The sequence below is a fragment of the Rhineura floridana genome, chromosome 2, assembly GCF_030035675.1.
Source record: "Rhineura floridana isolate rRhiFlo1 chromosome 2, rRhiFlo1.hap2, whole genome shotgun sequence".
NCBI classification, from domain to species: Eukaryota; Metazoa; Chordata; class Lepidosauria; order Squamata; family Rhineuridae; genus Rhineura; species Rhineura floridana.
In genome coordinates, this window is record NC_084481.1 from 82,940,521 (window position 1) to 82,960,369 (window position 19,849).

A 19,849-nucleotide genomic window follows, 5' to 3' on the forward strand; every position below is an offset into this window, starting at 1 on the left:
TGCTACAGTTGTTAGCAAATAGTTCTAATGTTGGTAGCTTCAATAAAGCCATAAATAGTCATTATGAAGAAAGCATAATTTGAAGATATTATGTTAAGATACTCTTAATAACAAGAGCATTATGAGTAACTCTTCATTTCTCCTATGAGAAAATAGAAAAAACATGCTCTCCTTTCATGAGTTAAGAAGTTTTGGGGGGATGTTAAACATCAAAGGCTGAGGAGAGTTAGCCATAGATGTTTCTCTAACTTTCTTTTATCCTAACCTGTGGCAGAGGGTGTAAGGAAAATCTGAAACAAAACAGGGTAAATGTTGACTAACATTATTTGAATTCTGTGTTTCAAATAAAGGATGCAGATTTAAAATAATGGGGCTGCATCTAACAAGATCATTCCATTTGTGCAAGGACTTTGGTTTGTGCAACAGAACTTTCCTTTTCTCTGATCCCTCTGCGTGTCCCCCAAATATGTTCTGGGTTTTCCCCCAACCCTCTGGAGCAGCTTTGCAAGGAGAAGGATGGGAGGTTCCATTACAGAAACAGAAGTCCTTGCGTGAACACGACTTTGTTGGATACAGCCCCTGGTTTTTAGGTGCCTATAACTACCTTATGAAGCATGCCTTAGAAGCATATGACTGTGTATAAACTACACTAATTCAACACCTTTTTGAATAAGCCAAAAGGAAGAGTGCAATAGTCAGGTATTTTGACAGCTTTCCCAGCAGGATGAAAGGGTCTCTGTCGTGGGTGTCAATTTTGTTTTAAATATATCCCCTGGCTTTCATATTTTTAACTTGTTTGCTGTTTTTATTGTATATCCCATTGAGACTATTGTAGAAGGCGATTAATAAATTTATGGTGATAATATTTTAAGGACACTGGCGGGAAATGAAAAGTAACAGGTGATGAGAAAACAGAGCTAGGATTTTTTTTTCAAATTCCTTGAATTAATAGTAGGCTACCATGCAGAGTGGTTGGGAGGGCAAATGCAGAAATTAAAGCACTCTGGAACTTACAGTTGTACTATATTCATTTCTAGAGTAAAACGTTTGAAAATGTCACTGACATGCAAATCTATGTAATTTAATAACAATATGTTCTCTGAATTATATCTTACTTTCCCCCCTTTTATGCTGGTTTGGATGAGAAGTGGGGTTAAAGACTGTGGCTTTGGCAGTATGACTTAATTTTTTCTTCTTGGGCCCTGTTTTACTGTATTCTGGCTGCTCCCAGGCTCTCTGATTATCTCTAACTTGCCCCCTCATACCCTCACACTAGTCTCTCTTTGCATTGCCCCTTCCTGTCACTTTCAACTTAGTAATATGCACTCCTTTTTTATCACTTCATTCTCTCTAAACCACACTACAGTTGGGTTAGGGCTGTTCTGTGGCTGCACCTACCCATGCAGCTGGCTATATTTTGCTATAAGTGGTGCAGCTATGTGTTGTCATTCCTAAAGATGGCTCTAAGAGCCATGGTTTCCACTCCCCCGTGGGCCTCATCTTATCATACTCTGGTAACATAGGAATGCAGAAACCTCATGGGGCAGAGAGGATCAAGTGGCATATTTATTATTATTACTATAATTTTATTATTTATTTTTGATTGCTATTATTTAATCTGTTGTTGGTGCTGTTAATTTTAATAATAATACTCTGTTCCCTCCCTTCCCCCAGTTCTGGATTCTCATGGTAGGTTTGTTCTCTGTCTGTAACACGAGAGGCTACAAAAGCCCATGAACGGCATGCGGTGGGGGTGGGAAGATGGCAGAGAGCGGAAATACAAGCAGAAGTAAATCGACATCTGTATTACGCATTACTCTCCGCTGCTGGAGGTTTGTTTTGCTTTGTATAATTGAGGGGTGGAACAGATGGCTTGAGCTTAGTTTAAAGTGGGGTGTCTGTTAAAATAACTTGTGCTGAGCAATCACCATTCAGCTGCTTAAGAAACATACTTGCTTTCTGAACCACGCTTTTTGTTCTGTTGAAGTTGAGTGGGTGAAAGGAAACATTGAATTAGCAGCAGAAATATTAATGTGAAGTGGGCAGTGTTGATGTGCTCTTCTGATTAATCAAGCCATATTATACAGCCACAAGAGTGGCTGTATACTATAGCCAGCGTGGATTTTTCACATTCCGCAATGTTAAATTGAAAATACCTCTCACGCCATTCTGATGCTTCCCATAAGCTCATTTCAAAACAAAACCTTATAAAACCTATAGTCCTGAACTCAGAAACGCTTGCTTAACAACTCTCTAAATGTTCATGGTGATACACAAAACAGTCAGAGAGAATAGAGAGCTCAAAGTCTAAAAAGAGAGGGAAAAACCCCAGAGCCCTTTTGAACTTTTTTCTGTCAGAGTTCTCATAATTTGTTGAAATTCATAAAAAATCAGCCATGTTCACAGAGTACCTGTAATCCTACTACTGACCTTGCCCCATACTCTGACCTTCATCTTCTGCAGTTTAAAAGTGAAAAAAAAACACCTGGCTGACTTTTAATTAATTTAAGAATTTTTGGCTTGAACTCAATGATAGTGTCGGGCATGCTCAGTCAGAACCAACTGTCAGTGTTCTAAAAGCCAGACTCACAGCTGCTGGGCTTGGCTAATCAGGGGGCCACATCCACACCAGGCCTTTATTTCACTTTGGACAGTCATGGCTTTGCTTGAAGAATCCTGGGAAGTGTAGTTAGTGAAGGATGCTGAGAGGAGACTCCTATTCCACTGATAGAGTTCCAGTGGCCAGAGTGGTTTAACAGTCAGCCACACTGATTGAAGGTCTGTGAGGGGAACAGGGCGTCTCCTAGCAACTCTCAGCACCCTTCACTAACTACACTTCCCAGGATTCTTTGAGAGAAGCCATGACTGTCTAAAGTGAAATAAAGGCCTGGTGTGCATGTGGCCAGGGACAGATTTGAGTTAAATTTGGGTGGGAAGCTACATGTGCCTGATGTAGGTGGGGGAAATGCTGAAAAGCAATGATACTGTTCACAGTATTTTCCTTTTGGAAAGGAAAGGGGCTTCTTCTCTGCCGTGCCCACCCACCCAATCTCCTCCCCCTGGTCATTATTAGACTATGATCTGGGAGACCATGGTTCAAATCCCCACACAGTCATGACGCCCACTGGGGGACCTTGGGCTAGTCATTGCCTCTCAGCCTCAGAGGAAGGTAATAGTAAAACCACCTCTGAATACCATTTACCATGAAAACCCTATTCATAGGGTCGCCATAAGTCGGGATTGACTTGAAGGCAGTCTGTTTCCATTTTCAAACATGGTTGCACAGAAATAAATCCCATGGAACTCAAAAAGTATGCAGATGATCAAACCCACCCTCCCTTCTCCTCCCTCCCCCTTCCTTTGCCCCTTCCTCCCATCTCCATCCCCTTCTAATCCCCTCCTTCCCCTTTCCCCTCCTTCCCCCTCCCCATGGTCAGTTTTACCTATCTTAAGCATGATTGCATGGGAGTATATACCATTGAACTCTATAAGAATGGAAATGATCAAACCTGGCCTACCCTCCCTTTTCCTTTGCCCCCCTCCAATCTGCTCCTTCCCCTCCCCCTCCCCCCCATGGTCAGTTTTACCTATCCTAAACATGATTGCATAGTAAATCCCATTGAACTCAGTAAGCATGCAAATGATCAGACCTGCCTTTCTCCTCCTTCCCCTCTCCTCTCCTCTCCTCTCCTCTTCCTTCCCCTTCCCCTCTTCCTCCTCCCCTGCCCACTCCAGCCCCCCTCCCTCCCCCCCGGTTAGTTTTACCTATCCTAAGCATGAGTGCATGGGAGTAAATCCCACTGAACTCAATAAACATGCAAATGATCAAACCTATCCTTCTCCCCTCCCCCTCCCACCTGCTCCCCTCCCCCTCCCACCTGCTCCCCTCCCCTCCTCCCCTCTGCCCTTCCTTCCCTCCTCCCCTCTGCCCTTCCTTCCCTCCCTCCTCATCCCCTGTGGCCAGTTTCACCTATCTTAAGCATGATTGCAGGGGAGTAAACCCCACTGAAATCAATAAGCATGCAAATGATCAATCCATTCTCAGCAAACTTGCACAGGATCCCATTTCTTACTTCCTGGATTAAAAAGCAGGGAAATTCACTAATAGGCAAAAAACCTTGTTTAAGAATGTACCTATAGCCCACAGATACTTCTATCAGGGTTTCTTTTTCCTCCTAGTAAAAACCAGCAAATGTAATGTGGTTTGTGGTGTTATAATATGACCAAACACCACAGCCAGTAAGGCCTGGGAGTTGCTTTTTTGGTGTATGTATATACAAGCACTTTCCTGGCCAAAATTCATGTCAAACAAAAATTGCTTTAGAAAGTAAAAATTTGCCTAGTTGACATACTTATATAAATTAAGTAACTTCATTTCAGTTAGAGAAATCTTCGCGTTTCCCACTTCTGTGCTAGGAGAAATACTTTATGTTTGGGAGGCAGGGATAGTGAGAAGAAATTCATGGCCAGTTTTACAGTGCTGTGAAAAAGTACTTGCCTCCTGTCTGATTTTCTGCGTGGTTGCATATTTTTGGCACTGAATGTTATCAGATCTTGAACCAAAACCTAATATTAGAGAACAGGGAATCTGAGTAAACAAATAACACAACATTTTGATACTTCTTTCACTCATTGATTAAAGAAAGTTCAGCAACACCCAATGCCCCCATGTGAAAAAGTAATTGCCCCCCTAGTTAACTCAACCCAATGAAAGGGATTATTATTAAGGTCAGACATTTGAATACCTTTGTAAACAATCAGGCCTGATTTGGGCCAGCCCTGCCCAACATAAATCTGACTAACTTTGGCCCTTGCCATCAGACTGAAGTTGCCATCACACAGGTTCCAAAGCCCACATCATGCTATGATCCAAATAAATTCCTGAACACCCCTGGAAAACAGTTGTTGATGTATATCAGTCTGGAAAGGGTTACAAAACCATTTCTAAGGCTCTGGAACTCCACCGAACCACAGTCAGCCATATTGACCAAATGGAGAAGGTTTGGGACAGTAGTGAGTCTTCCCAGGAGTGGCTGTCCTGCTAAAATCTTTCCAAGAGCAAGGCATAAAATCATCCAGGAAGTCACGAAGGACCCTAGAACAACATCCAGGGATCTGCAGGCCTCTCTCGCCTCAGCTAAGGTCAGTGTACATGACTCCACCATCAGAAAGACACTGTGCAAACTTGGGATTCATGGCAGAATAGCAAGGCAGAAATCACAGCTCACGAAGAAGAACATGAATGCTCATCTAGAGTTTGCCAAAAAGCATCTGGATGATCCTCAAGAGTTCTGGGGCAATATTTCATGGACAGATGAGTCAAAGATGGGACTTTTTGGGTGACATGGGCCCGTTATGTCTGGCAAAAACCAAACATTACATTCCACATGAAGAACTTCATACCAGTGGTCAAGCATGGTGGTGGCAGTGTCATGGTTTGGGGATGCTTTGCTGCATCAGGACCTAGATGACTTGCCATCGTTAAAGGAACCATGAATTCTGCTTTGCGTCAGAGAATTCTACAGGAGAATGTCAGGCCCATCCACCCATCAGCTTAAGCTGAAGCGCAGCTAGGTCATGCAGCAAGACAATGATCCGAAACACACAAGCAAGTCTACATCAGAATGGTTGAAGAACAAGAAATTTAAAGTTTTGGAAGGGCCTACGTCAAAGTCCAGAGCTAAACCACATGGAGATGTTGTGGCAGGACCTGAAAAGAGCAGTTCATGGTCAGACCCCCACAAATGTCACTGTTCAGTTCTGCATGGAGGAGTGGGCCAAAATTTCACCACAGTGCTGTGAGAGACTGATCAAGAACTACAGGAAGCATTTGGTTGCAACCATTGGTGCTAAAGGTGGCGTAACCAGGATTTGAGTCTAAGGGGGCAATTACTTTTTCACATGGGGGCATTGGATGTTGCTTAACTTTCTTTAATAAATAAATGAAATAGGTATAAAAATGCTGTGTTATTTGTTTACTCAGGTTATCTTTTCTCTAATATTAGGTTTTGGTTCAAGATCTGATAACATTCAGTGCCAAAAATATGCAACCACGCAGAAAATCAGACAGGGGGCAAATACTTTTTCACGCCACTGTAACTTCTCAGTGCTTGTGCTGCTTGGCTGTTTGTACAAGCCTCTAAACTAAAGTAACACTTCTCTGAAGATGTCAGCACAGCTTTTTCATTTTTGTGTGTCTTCATTTAGCACAAATGTGCTGTTGGGATTTGCATTTGCTATGTCTTTGCAGGGGTTCCTGACCTAAATTTTCCACTGCTACTTTTAAAGGTATAATAAGCAATGCTGAACCAACTTTGTGACAAGAAAACCCAAAATCTTATTTAGAATGATTTTTATATTAATATTAAGTAGATTTGCATAAAGCTACTATAACATTTTAAATATTTGGGCAAGGGGAGTGTGAGAAGCAAAGGCGGTATCCAGTGAAAAAGATCTGCTAGTGCAAGGATTTCTGCTTGCACAAGAAAACGTCTGCCTCTCCCTGCGCGCCCCCTAAATCTGTTCTGAGTTTCCCCCCAACCTCTGGAGCAGATTTGAGGAGGGTGTGAGCGAGGAAAAGGAAGAGAAGTTCCATTGCACAAGCGGAAACACTTGCGCTAGCAGATCTATTTAGTTGGCTAATGCCCAGAGGAAGAAGAAGTAAGAGCCATGGAGTGGGTAGGGTAGTATGTGGGGCATGGAAAGGAAATGTCCTCACTGAAGGCCTCCCAGCTGGCTTTATTTCTTGAAGACAAGTGCAAGGTGAGCTTTCCTAATAAATTATGTGATCGGTAACAGACTGTAGAGTGGGTATCCTAATGGACAGGGGAGGCCTGCCATTTTGATAGCTTTGCCTTAGGGGCAAAGGTCTCTAATTTTGGCCCACTTAATATTATTTATTTGTAAGAGTACTTCTAAACTGCAAAGTCATAAAAAATTATCATGGTAAACAAAGGCATTAAAATGTTATAAACTCTTAAAATGCAAAGGAAGCAACTGAATCAAATTCTCTGAAAATGCTTGGCGAAATAAATGTTTTCAGCAGGTGATGAAATATCACAATTGTAGGTGCCTGTCTGATTACAGTAGGAGCCACTATCCTGAAAGGTTTAGGTTGTGTAGAAACTAAGCAAATATGTGATAACTGTAGGTCAGTCAGGAGGGCGTCTCCAGATGGTGGTGGTGATCTGGCTGGTGTAGGGCCTTCACTCCTAGGCTGTTCAGGGCTTTATACATTAACAGTAATACCTTGAACTTAGCTCATAATGTACAGGGAGCCAGTCCAGAGCTTTCAGCACTGGTACAATATGCTGATATAGAGCTGCTCTGGCCAAAAGCTGTGCTGCAGCATTCTGCTTTCCCAACCAAATTGCAGGTAGCTTTCTGGTTTTAAGTGTGTGTGTTTTGTCCATTTGAGTTCTGTATTCCTGAACCCTTTTCTTGAAACCTCTGTTGTTGTTGTTGTTGTTGAGTTGTCTGTTATGTTGCTAGGTCTATACTACCCAATATATTTTCTGTGGTTATGCTGCTGTTGCAAGTATGAGGAGTATTATAGGGAGGGTAAAAGGCAATCAAGTGGAGCTGTAGCAGTGGGACTACATCCGGGTTAATGTTGCTTGAATCCACTTCATGAATTTATTGAGCTGAGCTATAAAGCAGGCCTTTCTCCTCTGCTTTTGCTTTGTGGCATTTCATTGACTGCTTATGGCAGGGAGTGGGTGTGAGGGAGAGTCAGGGTGGGAATATTAACATTTGGTAGCTTTCAAATAATAGAGGAGGCTTCAGAGAAGAAAAACATGCTTTTAATAATGAGCAGGCCAGACAACGGTATCTTTCAGCCCTGCCCAGCGGCTTGCCAGCATGTTACAAAATTCTAGCTTGTAGACCACGTTATTTCTGAGGAAAGGACAGGGAGGGAGGAAAAACCCTTGTGTTGAAATATTTAGACCAAAATGTGACCCTTGTTTACTGTTTTTAATTGGGTACTGAAGCCATACAAAGTAAAAAGTACAACAATTTAATCTCTGTTTTATATAAGACACAATGTGGGTAGAGATGTACAAGTTCTGGAAAGTTTGGAGCCACAAAGGGCTGCAGGGACAGGAAGTCAGATTTTTAAAAGTTTTATTAATAGAGTTCATTTTCTCCAATGAAAGGTATAACTTCAGTTGGATTTCAGCTTGGATGGGTGATTTTGAGAATATTTATTCGCTTCCATATTCCTGTTAGTGACTTTGACGTGTATTATGCTCTGTTTTGTCCAAAGCTGACGTAAGTATCTAGAAACATTTGCCACCAAAAAAACCTGCTGGGGCTTGGGTTTGTTTTGTTGTAGATTTGCCAGATAAAATATACTTAGTATGTAAGTGTAGTGTTAGTCCTTCACAGCACCAATCTTGTCTGAGAATTTTTGCAATCATCTTAGGCTGCATTCACGCTGTACATTTATTCCACTATTATTCCACTTTAAACAGTCATGGCTTTCCCCAAAGAATCCTGGGAACTGTAGTTTGTGCAGGGTGCTGAGAGTTGTGAAGAGACCCCAATTTCCCTCGCAGACCTGCAGTTCCCAGAGTTCTCCGCGAAGAGGGATTGATTGTTAAACCACTTGAGGAATTGTAGCTTTCTGAGGGGAATAGAGGTCTCCTAACATCTCTCAGCACCCTTCACAAACTATACTTCCCAGGATTCTTTGGAGGACGCCATGACTGTTTAAAGTGGAATAATAGTGTAATAAATGTATGATGTGAATGTGGCTTTATCACCATTGCCATTCTTCAATGAAATGGAATCCCTGTTTGTAGAGCTCAAGGATAACTGGTATGTGGGCAGTAACATAAACATAGTCTTGCTGGAATAGCCAGTTGGCCTGTGTAGCTTAGTAGATCTGGGTGCTGTATACCAGTCTTTCTTAACCTGGTGCCCTCCAGGAGTTTTAGGCTATGATTCCCGTGAGCCCCACCAGTGTGGCTCATGCTTAGGGATGATGGGAGTTGTCTCCAAAACATCTGGAGGGCACCAGGTTGGAGACCATTGCTGGAGAGCAATTGAAAAAAATCATGCAGCAATAAAATGAGTGAATGAATGAATGTTTATTTCGGTCCACGACCAGCAAGCAGAATAAATAAATACAAAACATAAAACACGCATCAGGATGCATTCAGAGGCATACAGTTTGAAGAGAGATTGGCCAGGAAATGGTATACATTTTCCCAAAGGTTGAGTCTTGTACAAAACACATCTTCAGAGGCAAAAATCATTTTGTTGCATGACGCATAGCACATCTGCACGGGACGGTCATGGAAGACCAACGGTTGCTGGACATAAACCGTCTGAACAGCAACTGGGGAAGGTCCTGCCAAGGCTCCGGACTGCGTGGTGTAGGGCTGTGTGGGGTACGTGGGGGCCTGCCCATCTTTCATAGTCGGCCCAACCCCATAGCGTGGGACAGGATATGGATATGGGGCAGAGGTGTTAATTCCGGTCATCTCCACATAAGATGGAAGTGCGGGCGCAGGGGAGGCAGGAGCAGGTGGAGGAGCAGCCATTTTTCTTGATGGGAGTCTGAGCCATGGTAGATCAAGGCAAAGACAGTCAAGGCGGGGGAATATCCAGCGATGCATCCAGGGTGGGGGACAGGTTTTGTATTTCCCCAAGATGGATTATTGCCTCACAGATGTACGCCGGCCTGCAGATGTTACAAAGGGGGTGGTTCAGAGAGGGTAGCAGATCCACTGCTCGACATTTAGACGGAGACCCCAGTTCTGCATTTTCCAAAAATCTTACATCAGTCCAAGAAGGGACAGAATAAGTATTCAGAAATTCCCTACGAGGGCGGTCACTAATCGAAGAGGGAAGGAAACACGGATTATGATGAAAGGGGGTTGAGTCCGCCGCAGGTGCCGTGATCTGTGTGACGCGGGCTAGTTGGGGAGAGCGCCCCACATCTGTAGGGATTTACGTTTCTGACCTCACGTGAATAGGGGGTTCAGCTAAGGTCATCCTAGCCTGCAAACAATTTGAAAGGTTCTGCAATCTGGTGATAATGTCCCGTTGGGCGTGCACAGAAAGTGTGAAAAAAATTGTGAGGAGATCCTCCTCCTCTTCGCAGAAGAAGCCAAGCGATTCTTCCTTATTTACGATGTTAAGTCTGGGCTCTTGGTTCGGGCCGGGTGTCATACTGACTAGGCATAAGTTGGAAGCTAAACTCGCTTCTCCAGTGACGGTAGGGCCCTGGTTAAAAGAGACCGTGACAGATGTACTAGTCTTTTTTGAGGACTTGGTAGTCGAGCGAATTGTTCCCTTGTCCAAAGTTTTTGTCCCAGAATCGACAGTGGGAACTCTTGATGTTGAGTGTAATAAATTCAGGCTTGGAAACAAAGGATACGGGTCCACTATATTTTGAAAGTGTCTTTGGATAGATATTCCATGCGTGTGCAGTATTTGCCTGTTTGCACGCAGGTGGCTTGCTGCCTCCGAGCTTCTAAAAGTGAGCAGAACCGTTGTATTTATGGAAGTGCTGTATAGATGTTCCACTTTGATAATGTCCGAGGTCTTTATCTGCACCAGATCCAATGATTGTAAAAATTTAAAAACGTGTGATTTCCGCATGGCGGGAGAGTCTCTAAAATTAATCCCAGGGTAATTTAACAGCGCTATTTTGTTTTGGCTGTATTGTAAATTCCATCGCTTCTCTGGTTGGAGGACAGGGAGGGTGTAAATCTTTCAATTTCCGCTCTGGACAGGCCCGCCATTCAGGACGCTGTGTGCAGGATGGACTCCCACAGGTTGGAGTTGGCGTTCGCTATGTTAAAAGAGTTGTCTCTGGTCGGGGTTTAAGGTGCGAATGATGATGTTCCGGAATCCGTGAGCTTTCCCTATGAGGGCTCCTGGGTTTTGGCAGCGCCTCCAGGATTTTTAAAAGGTTACTGAAGTTCATTTTCCCGGCCCTCGGTGGCTTATACTTTTTGATGTTTTTAGATTTTTTCACATTTAAGACCACTTTGTGTTTAAGTCTGCGTTTGTGTGGCTGGGCTGCACGTTGAATACCTACAAAGTCGCCCGTCCTATGATGCGTGTTTAATTTTTTGAATTCCTCAGTAAGGGTCGTAAGTAATCTGTTAGCCTCCTTGATGAAGTTTTTGATGCAAACAATCTCTCTTGAAGTTTTCACCAAATGAGATTTCATCCCTTGAAGATCAACAGGGTTATAAACTTGATGTTTGCACACGTTTCCCGGAGAGGTGACTGATAAATACTGAGGCGTGGATGGATCTGTCAGACAAGGAAAGCTCGAAGCCTCATGAGTAATCCCGGTGGTAACTATGGCTTCAAAGTGGTGATTTAATAGATTTTCGGCCTGCTCCAATTCCAGAGCCAGGTTTTGTGTAGAAAAAGGAGGCAAGCCCAATATTCCAAGCATATCTTTCGTGTCTATGGACCAGTCCAGAATCACATTGGTAGAGGTGTTGGAGTCAGCGTTATGAAACAGGCCAGATGGGTGGGCGTTGCCATCAGACCTTGATCCGGCACCCAAGTGGGATAATACATCACGTTTTCCCCCGTCCGTGTTCAGGGGAAAAAAATGAGTAATTTTTAGTTGTTTCACATCGCCAGAAGGCATTCCTGTTTCCCCTTCTAGCAGGATTCCCTGCTCTTTACACATTTTCCTCTTGTGAACCATTTTATAGGAAAGGTGGCTTTAAGGCAGAGAAAACAACTAACAAATGACAAGCACAGCTTCTTAAAAAGGAGGCTCCAAAGATTTGATGACGAGAGGAGGGAAGTTTAAACATCAACAAATGTAGTGAATCACTTTCTTATCTTGAACGAGGCTTGAGTTAAATTTATGTTGGTTCAAGATTCAAGGCTCAGGAGACATAAACGTTTGGAGGAAGCACCTTACCTCCCACTCAGAGGCTATCAGAATCCCACTCAGTAAGTCGCAAAGTTGTGGTTGTAGTTGTATGAGGGCAGAAGGGGTTAGAATACCAAGCTTTAACTGTGACCTTGAAGAACTTCAAACTATTTGGGAGAAGATTAAAGAGTCTGTTGGCTTCTGTTAAACAAGCTTTTTTGTTAATTTGTTGAAGGGGAAGCAAAGAAATGCTCCTCTCGCCGCCGCAGCCATCTTTCCCCCCAATAAAATGAGTGTTCTGGTGCCTCTGAATCAGTTTAACTACTTGCAGCCTGAATTTTATAGGTATTTACAGCATGGGAATATGTTATTCCTTGGTTAACATGTATTGATTATCTCAGATCATTTATATGTGCATACATGACTGGGTTCACATTTTTTGTGAGCGAGAGCGCGAGCGCGAGCGAGAGAGTGCGAGAGAGCGAGCGAGCGAGCCTGTGGGAAACAGGATGCCGGCCTAGATAGGCCTTTGATCTGATTGAGCAGCTCTCTTCCTATATTCTGCTTTCATGTGAAGGTCAGAAGGTATTGAGAGACCCTAAAAGCCACATACCAAACTGTGTCCATTATTTAAGCCAGAATAATTGCCACTTCATCGTTTTATCGCTAAAACAGACAAAAGGAAGTACTTCTTTACTCAGCGCATAGTTAAACTATGGAATTTGCTCCCACAAGATGCAGTAATGGCCACCAGCTTGGACGGCTTTAAAAGAAGATTAGACAAATTCATGGAGGACAGGGCTATCAATGGCTACTAGCCGTGATGGCTGTGCTCTGCCACCCTAGTCAGAGGCAGCATGCTTCTGAAAACCAGTTGCCGGAAGCCTCAGGAGGGGAGAGTGTTCTTGCACTCGGGTCCTGCTTGCGGGCTTCCCCCAGGCACCTGGTTGGCCACTGTGAGAACAGGATGCTGGACTAGATGGGCCACTGGCCTGATCCAGCAGGCTCTTCTTATGTCCTTATGTTCTTATGTTCTTAAGAGTGGCTTTGCGTATTATCAGGGCACACTAAGAGAGGAACTGTGAATAAGCTGTGCTTCCTCTTCCTGCATTTCTAGGTAAAGATGGAAGGAACAGAACTCCCCATTCCCGTTCCGTGCCTGGGACCTACCGGGCAGAGGGACGAGCTTGCGGCCGCTGTCGATGTCCCGGCCGCCATCTTGGATGGGATGCGTGCACACACGGCGCGCTGGCGCGCCGTCGTGTGACGCGGCAGGGAGGCGGGGCGGCTGAAGGCTATTTAAGGCCGCCCCGCCTGCTTCCCGCCATCCAGTTCAAATTTCGGCGGCAATCGGGGCAGCCGCAGCAGCAGCAGCTTCGGCTTGGCGCGGTTTCCTTCAGCGGCAGCTTCGGCCGGGCTCCTTTTGGCGGCAGCTTCGGCGGGGTTCCTTTGGCAGCGATCGCGGCAGCAGCAGCTTCGGCAAGGCGCGGCTTCCTTCAGCGGCAATTTCGGCAGCAGCAGCTTCGGCGGCGGCTTCTCTGCCGGCGCACGTGGGCCTCCGGAGGCTTCCTGTGGCCAGGGTGGCTGGGCGGCAGCGAGCCCCCCCCCCAACCTCATTGAGAGACAGGGAGGCAGTGGCGGCGGGCAACAAGGCCTAGGCGGCGAGGATCCTGGGGCAGTCACGACGAGGCGGCAGCGCAGGATCGGATCCAGCACGGCGAGGACCACAGGCTAGGCGGCCTTTGGCCGGCAACTTTTAAATTTAATTGTTAATTTTAATTAGCGCGGGGGTAGGTGGGGCACGACCCAACCATCAATCCTTGCCACGTGCAGGGCAATTAGGCTACCCTCCAGGATAATTGGGTGCCGGGTGGGGGTATTGATTAAGCAGGCGGGCTCCTTCACAACGCTTTGTAATCACGTCGTTTTGCAAGCGGGGCCCCCTATCTCCCTCTAGTATGCCTAAGAAAGGACAAGGGGGGCCAAAAGGGAAGGGAAAGGCCCCCAGAGCAGGGGGGAGATGCCCACCCCCAGCGGCGGAGGGGGCAAGGAGTGGGGAGGGGCCACCATGGGCGGCCATATTAGCCAGGTTGGAAGCCCTAGAACATGGCTCAAGCCACCCTAATGCACCCCGGGACCAACCTGTGACAGGGAAGAAGAAAGACCCACCACCCAAACGGTCTCGGGGGAAAACACAGCGGCCAGTGAACAGTGCTGATGCAGGGGCTGTTGCTTCCATCTTAGCGCGACTGGATGTGCTGGAGGCCGGGCTCAGGGCTGAGGCGAGGACGCCCAGCATAGAGCCAGGCGCAACTCCCACCCTGCAAGCAGCCCCAACAATGCAGCCCGCACAAGGACCTTCGGCGGAAAGCACACAGGGTGAGTCCTCTATCATGCCACAACAACAAGGACAGCAGCAGTGGAGCTGGGCCCCCTGGGGGTACCCCTACTGGCCCTTTTCCCCACCAGCGGTAACCGAGGGATATGGGCAGGCAGGGACCCCCGCCGGCGGGGGGGAGGTTACGCCACAGCAGCAGCATCCCCTAAGGGAGGCCTGCGAGCAGGTCTGGCACCTCGCCGCTGGGACGGCGACGGAAGGAGGACATCAGCCCGCCCTGTCTGCCAACCCCCCTGCAGAGATATCCGACCCCCTGGGATCAGTCAGAGAGGGGGCCATACCTTTTGGGGAAACGTCTGCCCCACTGGGTTTTCATCTTCTGCCTGCTACGAAGGACAGAATATGGAGGGGAGAGTATGTGGACCTATTCTCGCTCCTGTACAGGGAGCCGGTTGGGAAGGATAAGGATAAAGGAGAACATGCAGAGCCCGATAGGCCCAAGCGCCGACGGGTAGAGCGCTCTTGGGCTAACTGGCTGCCTGCATTCCTTACCTACATGGGGGTGGTAATACAGAGGCAGCCTCACAGGGCCTCGGTACTGATCAAATACCTCGATATCATATACCGGGGCTATTCGGAGTTTCAAGGGACGGCATGGCTGGACTACGACCAGGTGTTCCGTATGAGGGCGGCTTTTGATACATCCCTCCCCTGGGACAAGAAGGAGGCTGACCTGTGGCTGCAATTTATGGCGCATTCTAGACCCATGGCAGGCGATAGGGCGGACAGCGGCCATCTCTTGGCGCGCCAGGCATCAGCAACTGCTTCCCGCGGGCCTGCGGGGCAGGGGGTTCAACCCTGCCTGCTTTGCTGGGAGTTCAGCTCGCGTGGCCTTTGCGGTCGGAGCCCGTGCAGGTTCAGACATGAATGTGCCATATGTGGGGGCCCTCACGCCTGCACTAGCTGCCCCAGGGGCCGCCCCTTCAGGGGTGGAAACAGGGATTCGGCTGGCGCAAGGAGGACAGGGGCTGCAGGCGCAGCTCAGGGAAAGGGGCCCCAGCCCAATTAAAATTGCCGAGCTCCGACACTTACTCCACCTTTACCCCCTAGTCCTAGATGCCCAGTTTTTATTAGAAGGCTTCACAGTGGGTTTTCGGATCCCCTATTTAGGTCCCAGGCGACCTTTCATGTCCTGCAACCTTAAGTCAGTGGAAGGCATGGAATCAGTTCTGAGAGAAAAAATTAGGAAGGAAGTAGTAGCCGGCCGGGTTTTGGGCCCCTTTGCTGCACCACCCATCCCCTCACTCAGAGTTTCCCCGTTGGGCCTCGTCCCCAAGAGGGCACCAGGTGAATTTCGCCTGATACACCACCTGTCCTTTCCACAGGGTGAGTCAGTCAATGACTTTATCCCAGCGGAGCTGTGCTCAGTCCGCTACACATCATTCGACTGTGCTGTGCGAATGGTCAGGGACTGCGGGGTTGGGGCCCTTATGGGAAAGTGTGACATCAAGTCTGCTTTCCGCCTCCTCCCGGTCCACCCACAGGACTTCGAGCTGTTGGGCTTGGCTTTTGATGGTGAATATTACGTGGACAGGGCATTGCCTATGGGCTGCTCTATATCATGCTCTGTTTTCGAGCGCTTCAGCTCCTTCTTGGAGTGGGCGGTCAAGAGGCGCGCAGGCTTGCAATCAGTGGTACACTATTTAGATGACTACCTGTTTGCGGGCCCTGCGGACTCAGGCACCTGCAGGGCGTTCATGGCACATTTCGCGGGGCTGGCTGGGGAGCTGGGCGTCCCCCTCGCGGCCGAAAAAACTGAGGGCCCATCCACTGCTATCACGTTTCTGGGCATCGAGATAGATACGGTGGCCCAATGCTGCAGGCTTCCTCAGGACAAGTTGGGGGCCCTCAGGGAGAAGATCTCAGAGGTGGTCAGTTCTAATAAGGTGACATTAGCCACTCTCCAACGGCTGGCAGGCCAGCTGAACTTTGCCTGCAGGGTTGTAGCGCCCGGCCGCGCCTTCCTGCGGCGCGTATATGACGCCATGGCTGGCCTATCACGATCCTACCACCGCACACGGGTGACAGCCGCTCTTAGGGCTGACCTGACAGTGTGGTCCACCTTCTTGCGGAACTTTAATGGGGTCTCCCTATGGAGAAGGGATCGCCTGTTGGAGGCAGAGCTACAGGTGCACTCCGATGCCTCGGGTGCCTTCGGTTTTGGGGTCATTCTGCATGACTCATGGTGCCACGGCAGCTGGCCACAGGGCTGGACACTGGCCGGCCTGACCAGAGACCTGACGTTCTTAGAGTTCTTCCCCATTGTCGTGGCCGTACACCTCTGGCCCGACAAGCTGTGTAATTCCTCAGTCCACTTTTGGTGCGACAACCTCCCCACAGTGCACGTTATTAACACCCTGTCCTCTAGAAACCCCAACGTTATGCTTCTGGTGCGAGCATTCGTGCTCCAATGTCTTCGCTATAATATTCAGTTCCTGGCGCGCCACGTTCCGGGTATTGACAATAGTATTGCTGATGCTCTATCACGGAACCAGATGGAGAAGTTTCGCCAGCTGGCACCGTGGGCAAGGGCTCTGCCGGAGGCGTTCCCCCCAGCGCTATGGGAGATTGGAGGATTGAATCAGAAAGGGCCATAAGCCTTTCTGTGGCGCCCAGCACTTTGGCCAGCTACCAGGGGGCAGGTAGGGATCTATCTAACTTCAGAGAGTCCAGGGGTTACGTCCAGGAGTGGCCCATCCCGGTCGAGCAGCTTATGGAGTTCTGCGTGGAGGGGAAACGGAGAGGCCTTTCAGTCAGGACCATCAAAGGTAAGCTCTCAGGCCTCGCTTTCCTAGCGAAGGCACGGGGCTTTCAGGACTACACGGGTGACTTTAGGGTGCGCCGGATGCTGGAGGGTTGGTCCCGCGAGCGCCCTTGCCCCCCGGATGCCCGCCTCCCCTTTTCCCCAGAGCTATTGTTTGGCCTGCAGGGACAGTGGAAGCACTTGTGTTCTTCCCCTTTCGAGGCCCTGCTATATCATGCTACGGCCCTCACTCTGTTTTTTGGGGCCTTCCGAATTGGGGAGGTGGTGGCAGCTTCCAAGAGGGATAACTCCCTCCGAGCCCTGCTAGTCTCCGACCTCAGCTGGAGGGCAGAGCGGGCCATCCTGCGGCTCAGGCGGTCTAAAACGGACCAGCATGGTAAGGGGCGCCTGGTGGTATTGGCCCCATGCCGGCAGCAAGAACTCTGCCCAGTAACAGCCCTGCGCGGTTTTGTGGCAGCGAGGGGGTCGCAGTCAGGGTACCTATTCATACATAGGAACTCCCAGCCCCTTACCAGATACCAGTTCTGGTCCGTGGCGAAGGCCGCACTGGGGAACTTAGGCGTGGACCCCAGTAAGTTCGGGACACACTCCTTCCGGATAGGCGCGGCCTCCACGGCGGCCCTATTGGGCTTTACTAAAGACAGGCTTCAGGCCGTGGGCGGGTGGTCCTCGGACGCGTACAAGGCCTACGTTAGACCACTTGCTGACACACACGGCGCCAGCGGCTAGACTTTGCCCCCCCCCAGGGCCCCCCCCCATTGTTACCCAATGTCGTTGTTGTTTCAACAGATCGCTGGACAAGATCGGAGCAGCCACGCATCCTCCTATGTGGCCACAGTATGATGTTCTGGGCAGGCCGCAGGGCGGCGAAGTCTCGCTTCGGCACGCAGCTGGGGCTCAGTCAATGGGCCGCAGTGCGGTGGCTGGGACGTCGGGGGATGCGTTGGGATGGGCTCCTGCCAGCCTTGTTTCAACCGGCTGTGGAAGTGGCAGCGCCCCAGGTGCTGGTGATCCACCTCGGGGGCAACGACTTGGGTCTGTTAAAGGGCAAGGCCCTAATTGAACAGGCATGCGGTGACCTCCGGGCCATTGCACGTCGCTGGCCGGGGGTGCACTTAGTGTGGTCAGACATCCTGCCGCGCAGGAGGTGGAATTGTGCCGGTGACCCACGAGGGATGGACAGGGCACGGAAAAAGGTGAACAGGCAAATTCAGAGGGCCCTTAGGGACTTAGGAGGTTCTGTCATCCACCACCCAGAGGTGGGCCACAACAAGCTTGAGCTGTTTCGGCCTGACGGCGTCCATTTGACGGACAAGGGCAACGACATCTTTCTAAGGGACCTGCAGAAGGGTTTACACCAGATTCTTATCGGGTGTGGGGTAAAGGGGGACTAAGCAGAGGCTTGTCCCCCTTCTGTGGCGAAGAAGTGCGGGGAAAGGTTAAAGGGAAAGGGCAGCTAGGTGACACCTTTAGGCACCTTTGGGGGTGACAGGCGGTCCGGAGGCCTGCAGCTCAGGGCTACACGGCCCGGGGACAGGGTACGGGCCGCCTTTGGGGCCAACGTGCCTCATCCGCTCAGAGTTTCAGGGCTCCGAGGGGCGGTGATGCGGGTTGGACCCCCTACACATCTTCAGGGTGTGGCTGGAGCTGGGGGGCTGGCACAGGGCAGCCCCAGGCTCAGGCAGGGCATGATCGCCCGATAGCTGCTAACAGGCTTTGCCTGGATCTCCAGAACGCCCCGCCCTTAATCTCCCTTCTGCAGGTTCATTATTCAATTGATTCTGTTTAAATAAAGTGGCCCATCATTTACCCAAGCAATGGTGTCTGTGTTTTATTTCGGCAATAGGCCGCAATCCCGTTCCGTGCCTGGGACCTACCGGGCAGAGGGACGAGCTTGCGGCCGCTGTCGATGTCCCGGCCGCCATCTTGGATGGGATGCGTGCACACACGGCGCGCCGGCGCGCCGTCGTGTGACGCGGCAGGGAGGCGGGGCGGCTGAAGGCTATTTAAGGCCGCCCCGCCTGCTTCCCGCCATCCAGTTCAAATTTCGGCGGCACCCGCCCGACCCTCCCTCTGCTGCAGTGTGATCCATTTGGTCGCTACGGGGCCGACTAGGAATTTTTGGCCTGCCTGCCTCGCTTTGCTGGCAGGTTTCTTTTGCCTACTCCACACTGTGGTTGGGGGGAGGGGTCAAGGGTTAGCACGGGTGCCCCTGGGGTCAATAGGCTGATTGGGCTGTTTAGTTTGTATTGTTAACGGTCACTTTGGGATGCAAGCGAAGAAGTGCGGGGAAAGGTTAAAGGGAAAGGGCAGCTAGGTGACACCTTTAGGCACCTTTGGGGGTGACAGGCGGTCCGGAGGCCTGCAGCTCAGGGCTACACGGCCCGGGGACAGGGTACGGGCCGCCTTTGGGGCCAACGTGCCTCATCCGCTCAGAGTTTCAGGGCTCCGAGGGGCGGTGATGCGGGTTGGACCCCCTACACATCTTCAGGGTGTGGCTGGAGCTGGGGGGCTGGCACAGGGCAGCCCCAGGCTCAGGCAGGGCATGATCGCCCGATAGCTGCTAACAGGCTTTGCCTGGATCTCCAGAACGCCCCGCCCTTAATCTCCCTTCTGCAGGTTCATTATTCAATTGATTCTGTTTAAATAAAGTGGCCCATCATTTACCCAAGCAATGGTGTCTGTGTTTTATTTCGGCAATAGGCCGCAAAGCAAGATGTGTCCAGATTGGAGGACTTTTTCATCTTACTGTGGGAGAGATGCACATTTCCCCTCCTTTTACTAAACCATATTAGAGAGGTATTTAAGTTGTATGTGCATGGTTTTTATA

The 19,849-nt window shown here is 49.1% G+C and overlaps 2 protein-coding genes across 9 annotated transcripts in view; both read left to right on the plus strand.

Moving 5' to 3' along the window:
- The window catches only part of CLASP1 (cytoplasmic linker associated protein 1), a 311,886-nt gene that overhangs the window by 38,588 nt on the left and 253,449 nt on the right, over positions 1-19,849 (plus strand). The gene's annotated exons all lie outside the window — the stretch shown is intronic.
- On the plus strand, positions 13,182-19,005 carry LOC133376634 (uncharacterized). The gene is made up of 2 exons (XM_061609139.1): positions 13,182-14,236; positions 17,809-19,005. The coding sequence occupies exons 1-2, from the start codon at positions 13,816-13,818 to the stop codon at positions 18,411-18,413; spliced, it is 1,026 nt and encodes a 341-aa protein (XP_061465123.1). The 5' UTR covers positions 13,182-13,815; the 3' UTR covers positions 18,414-19,005.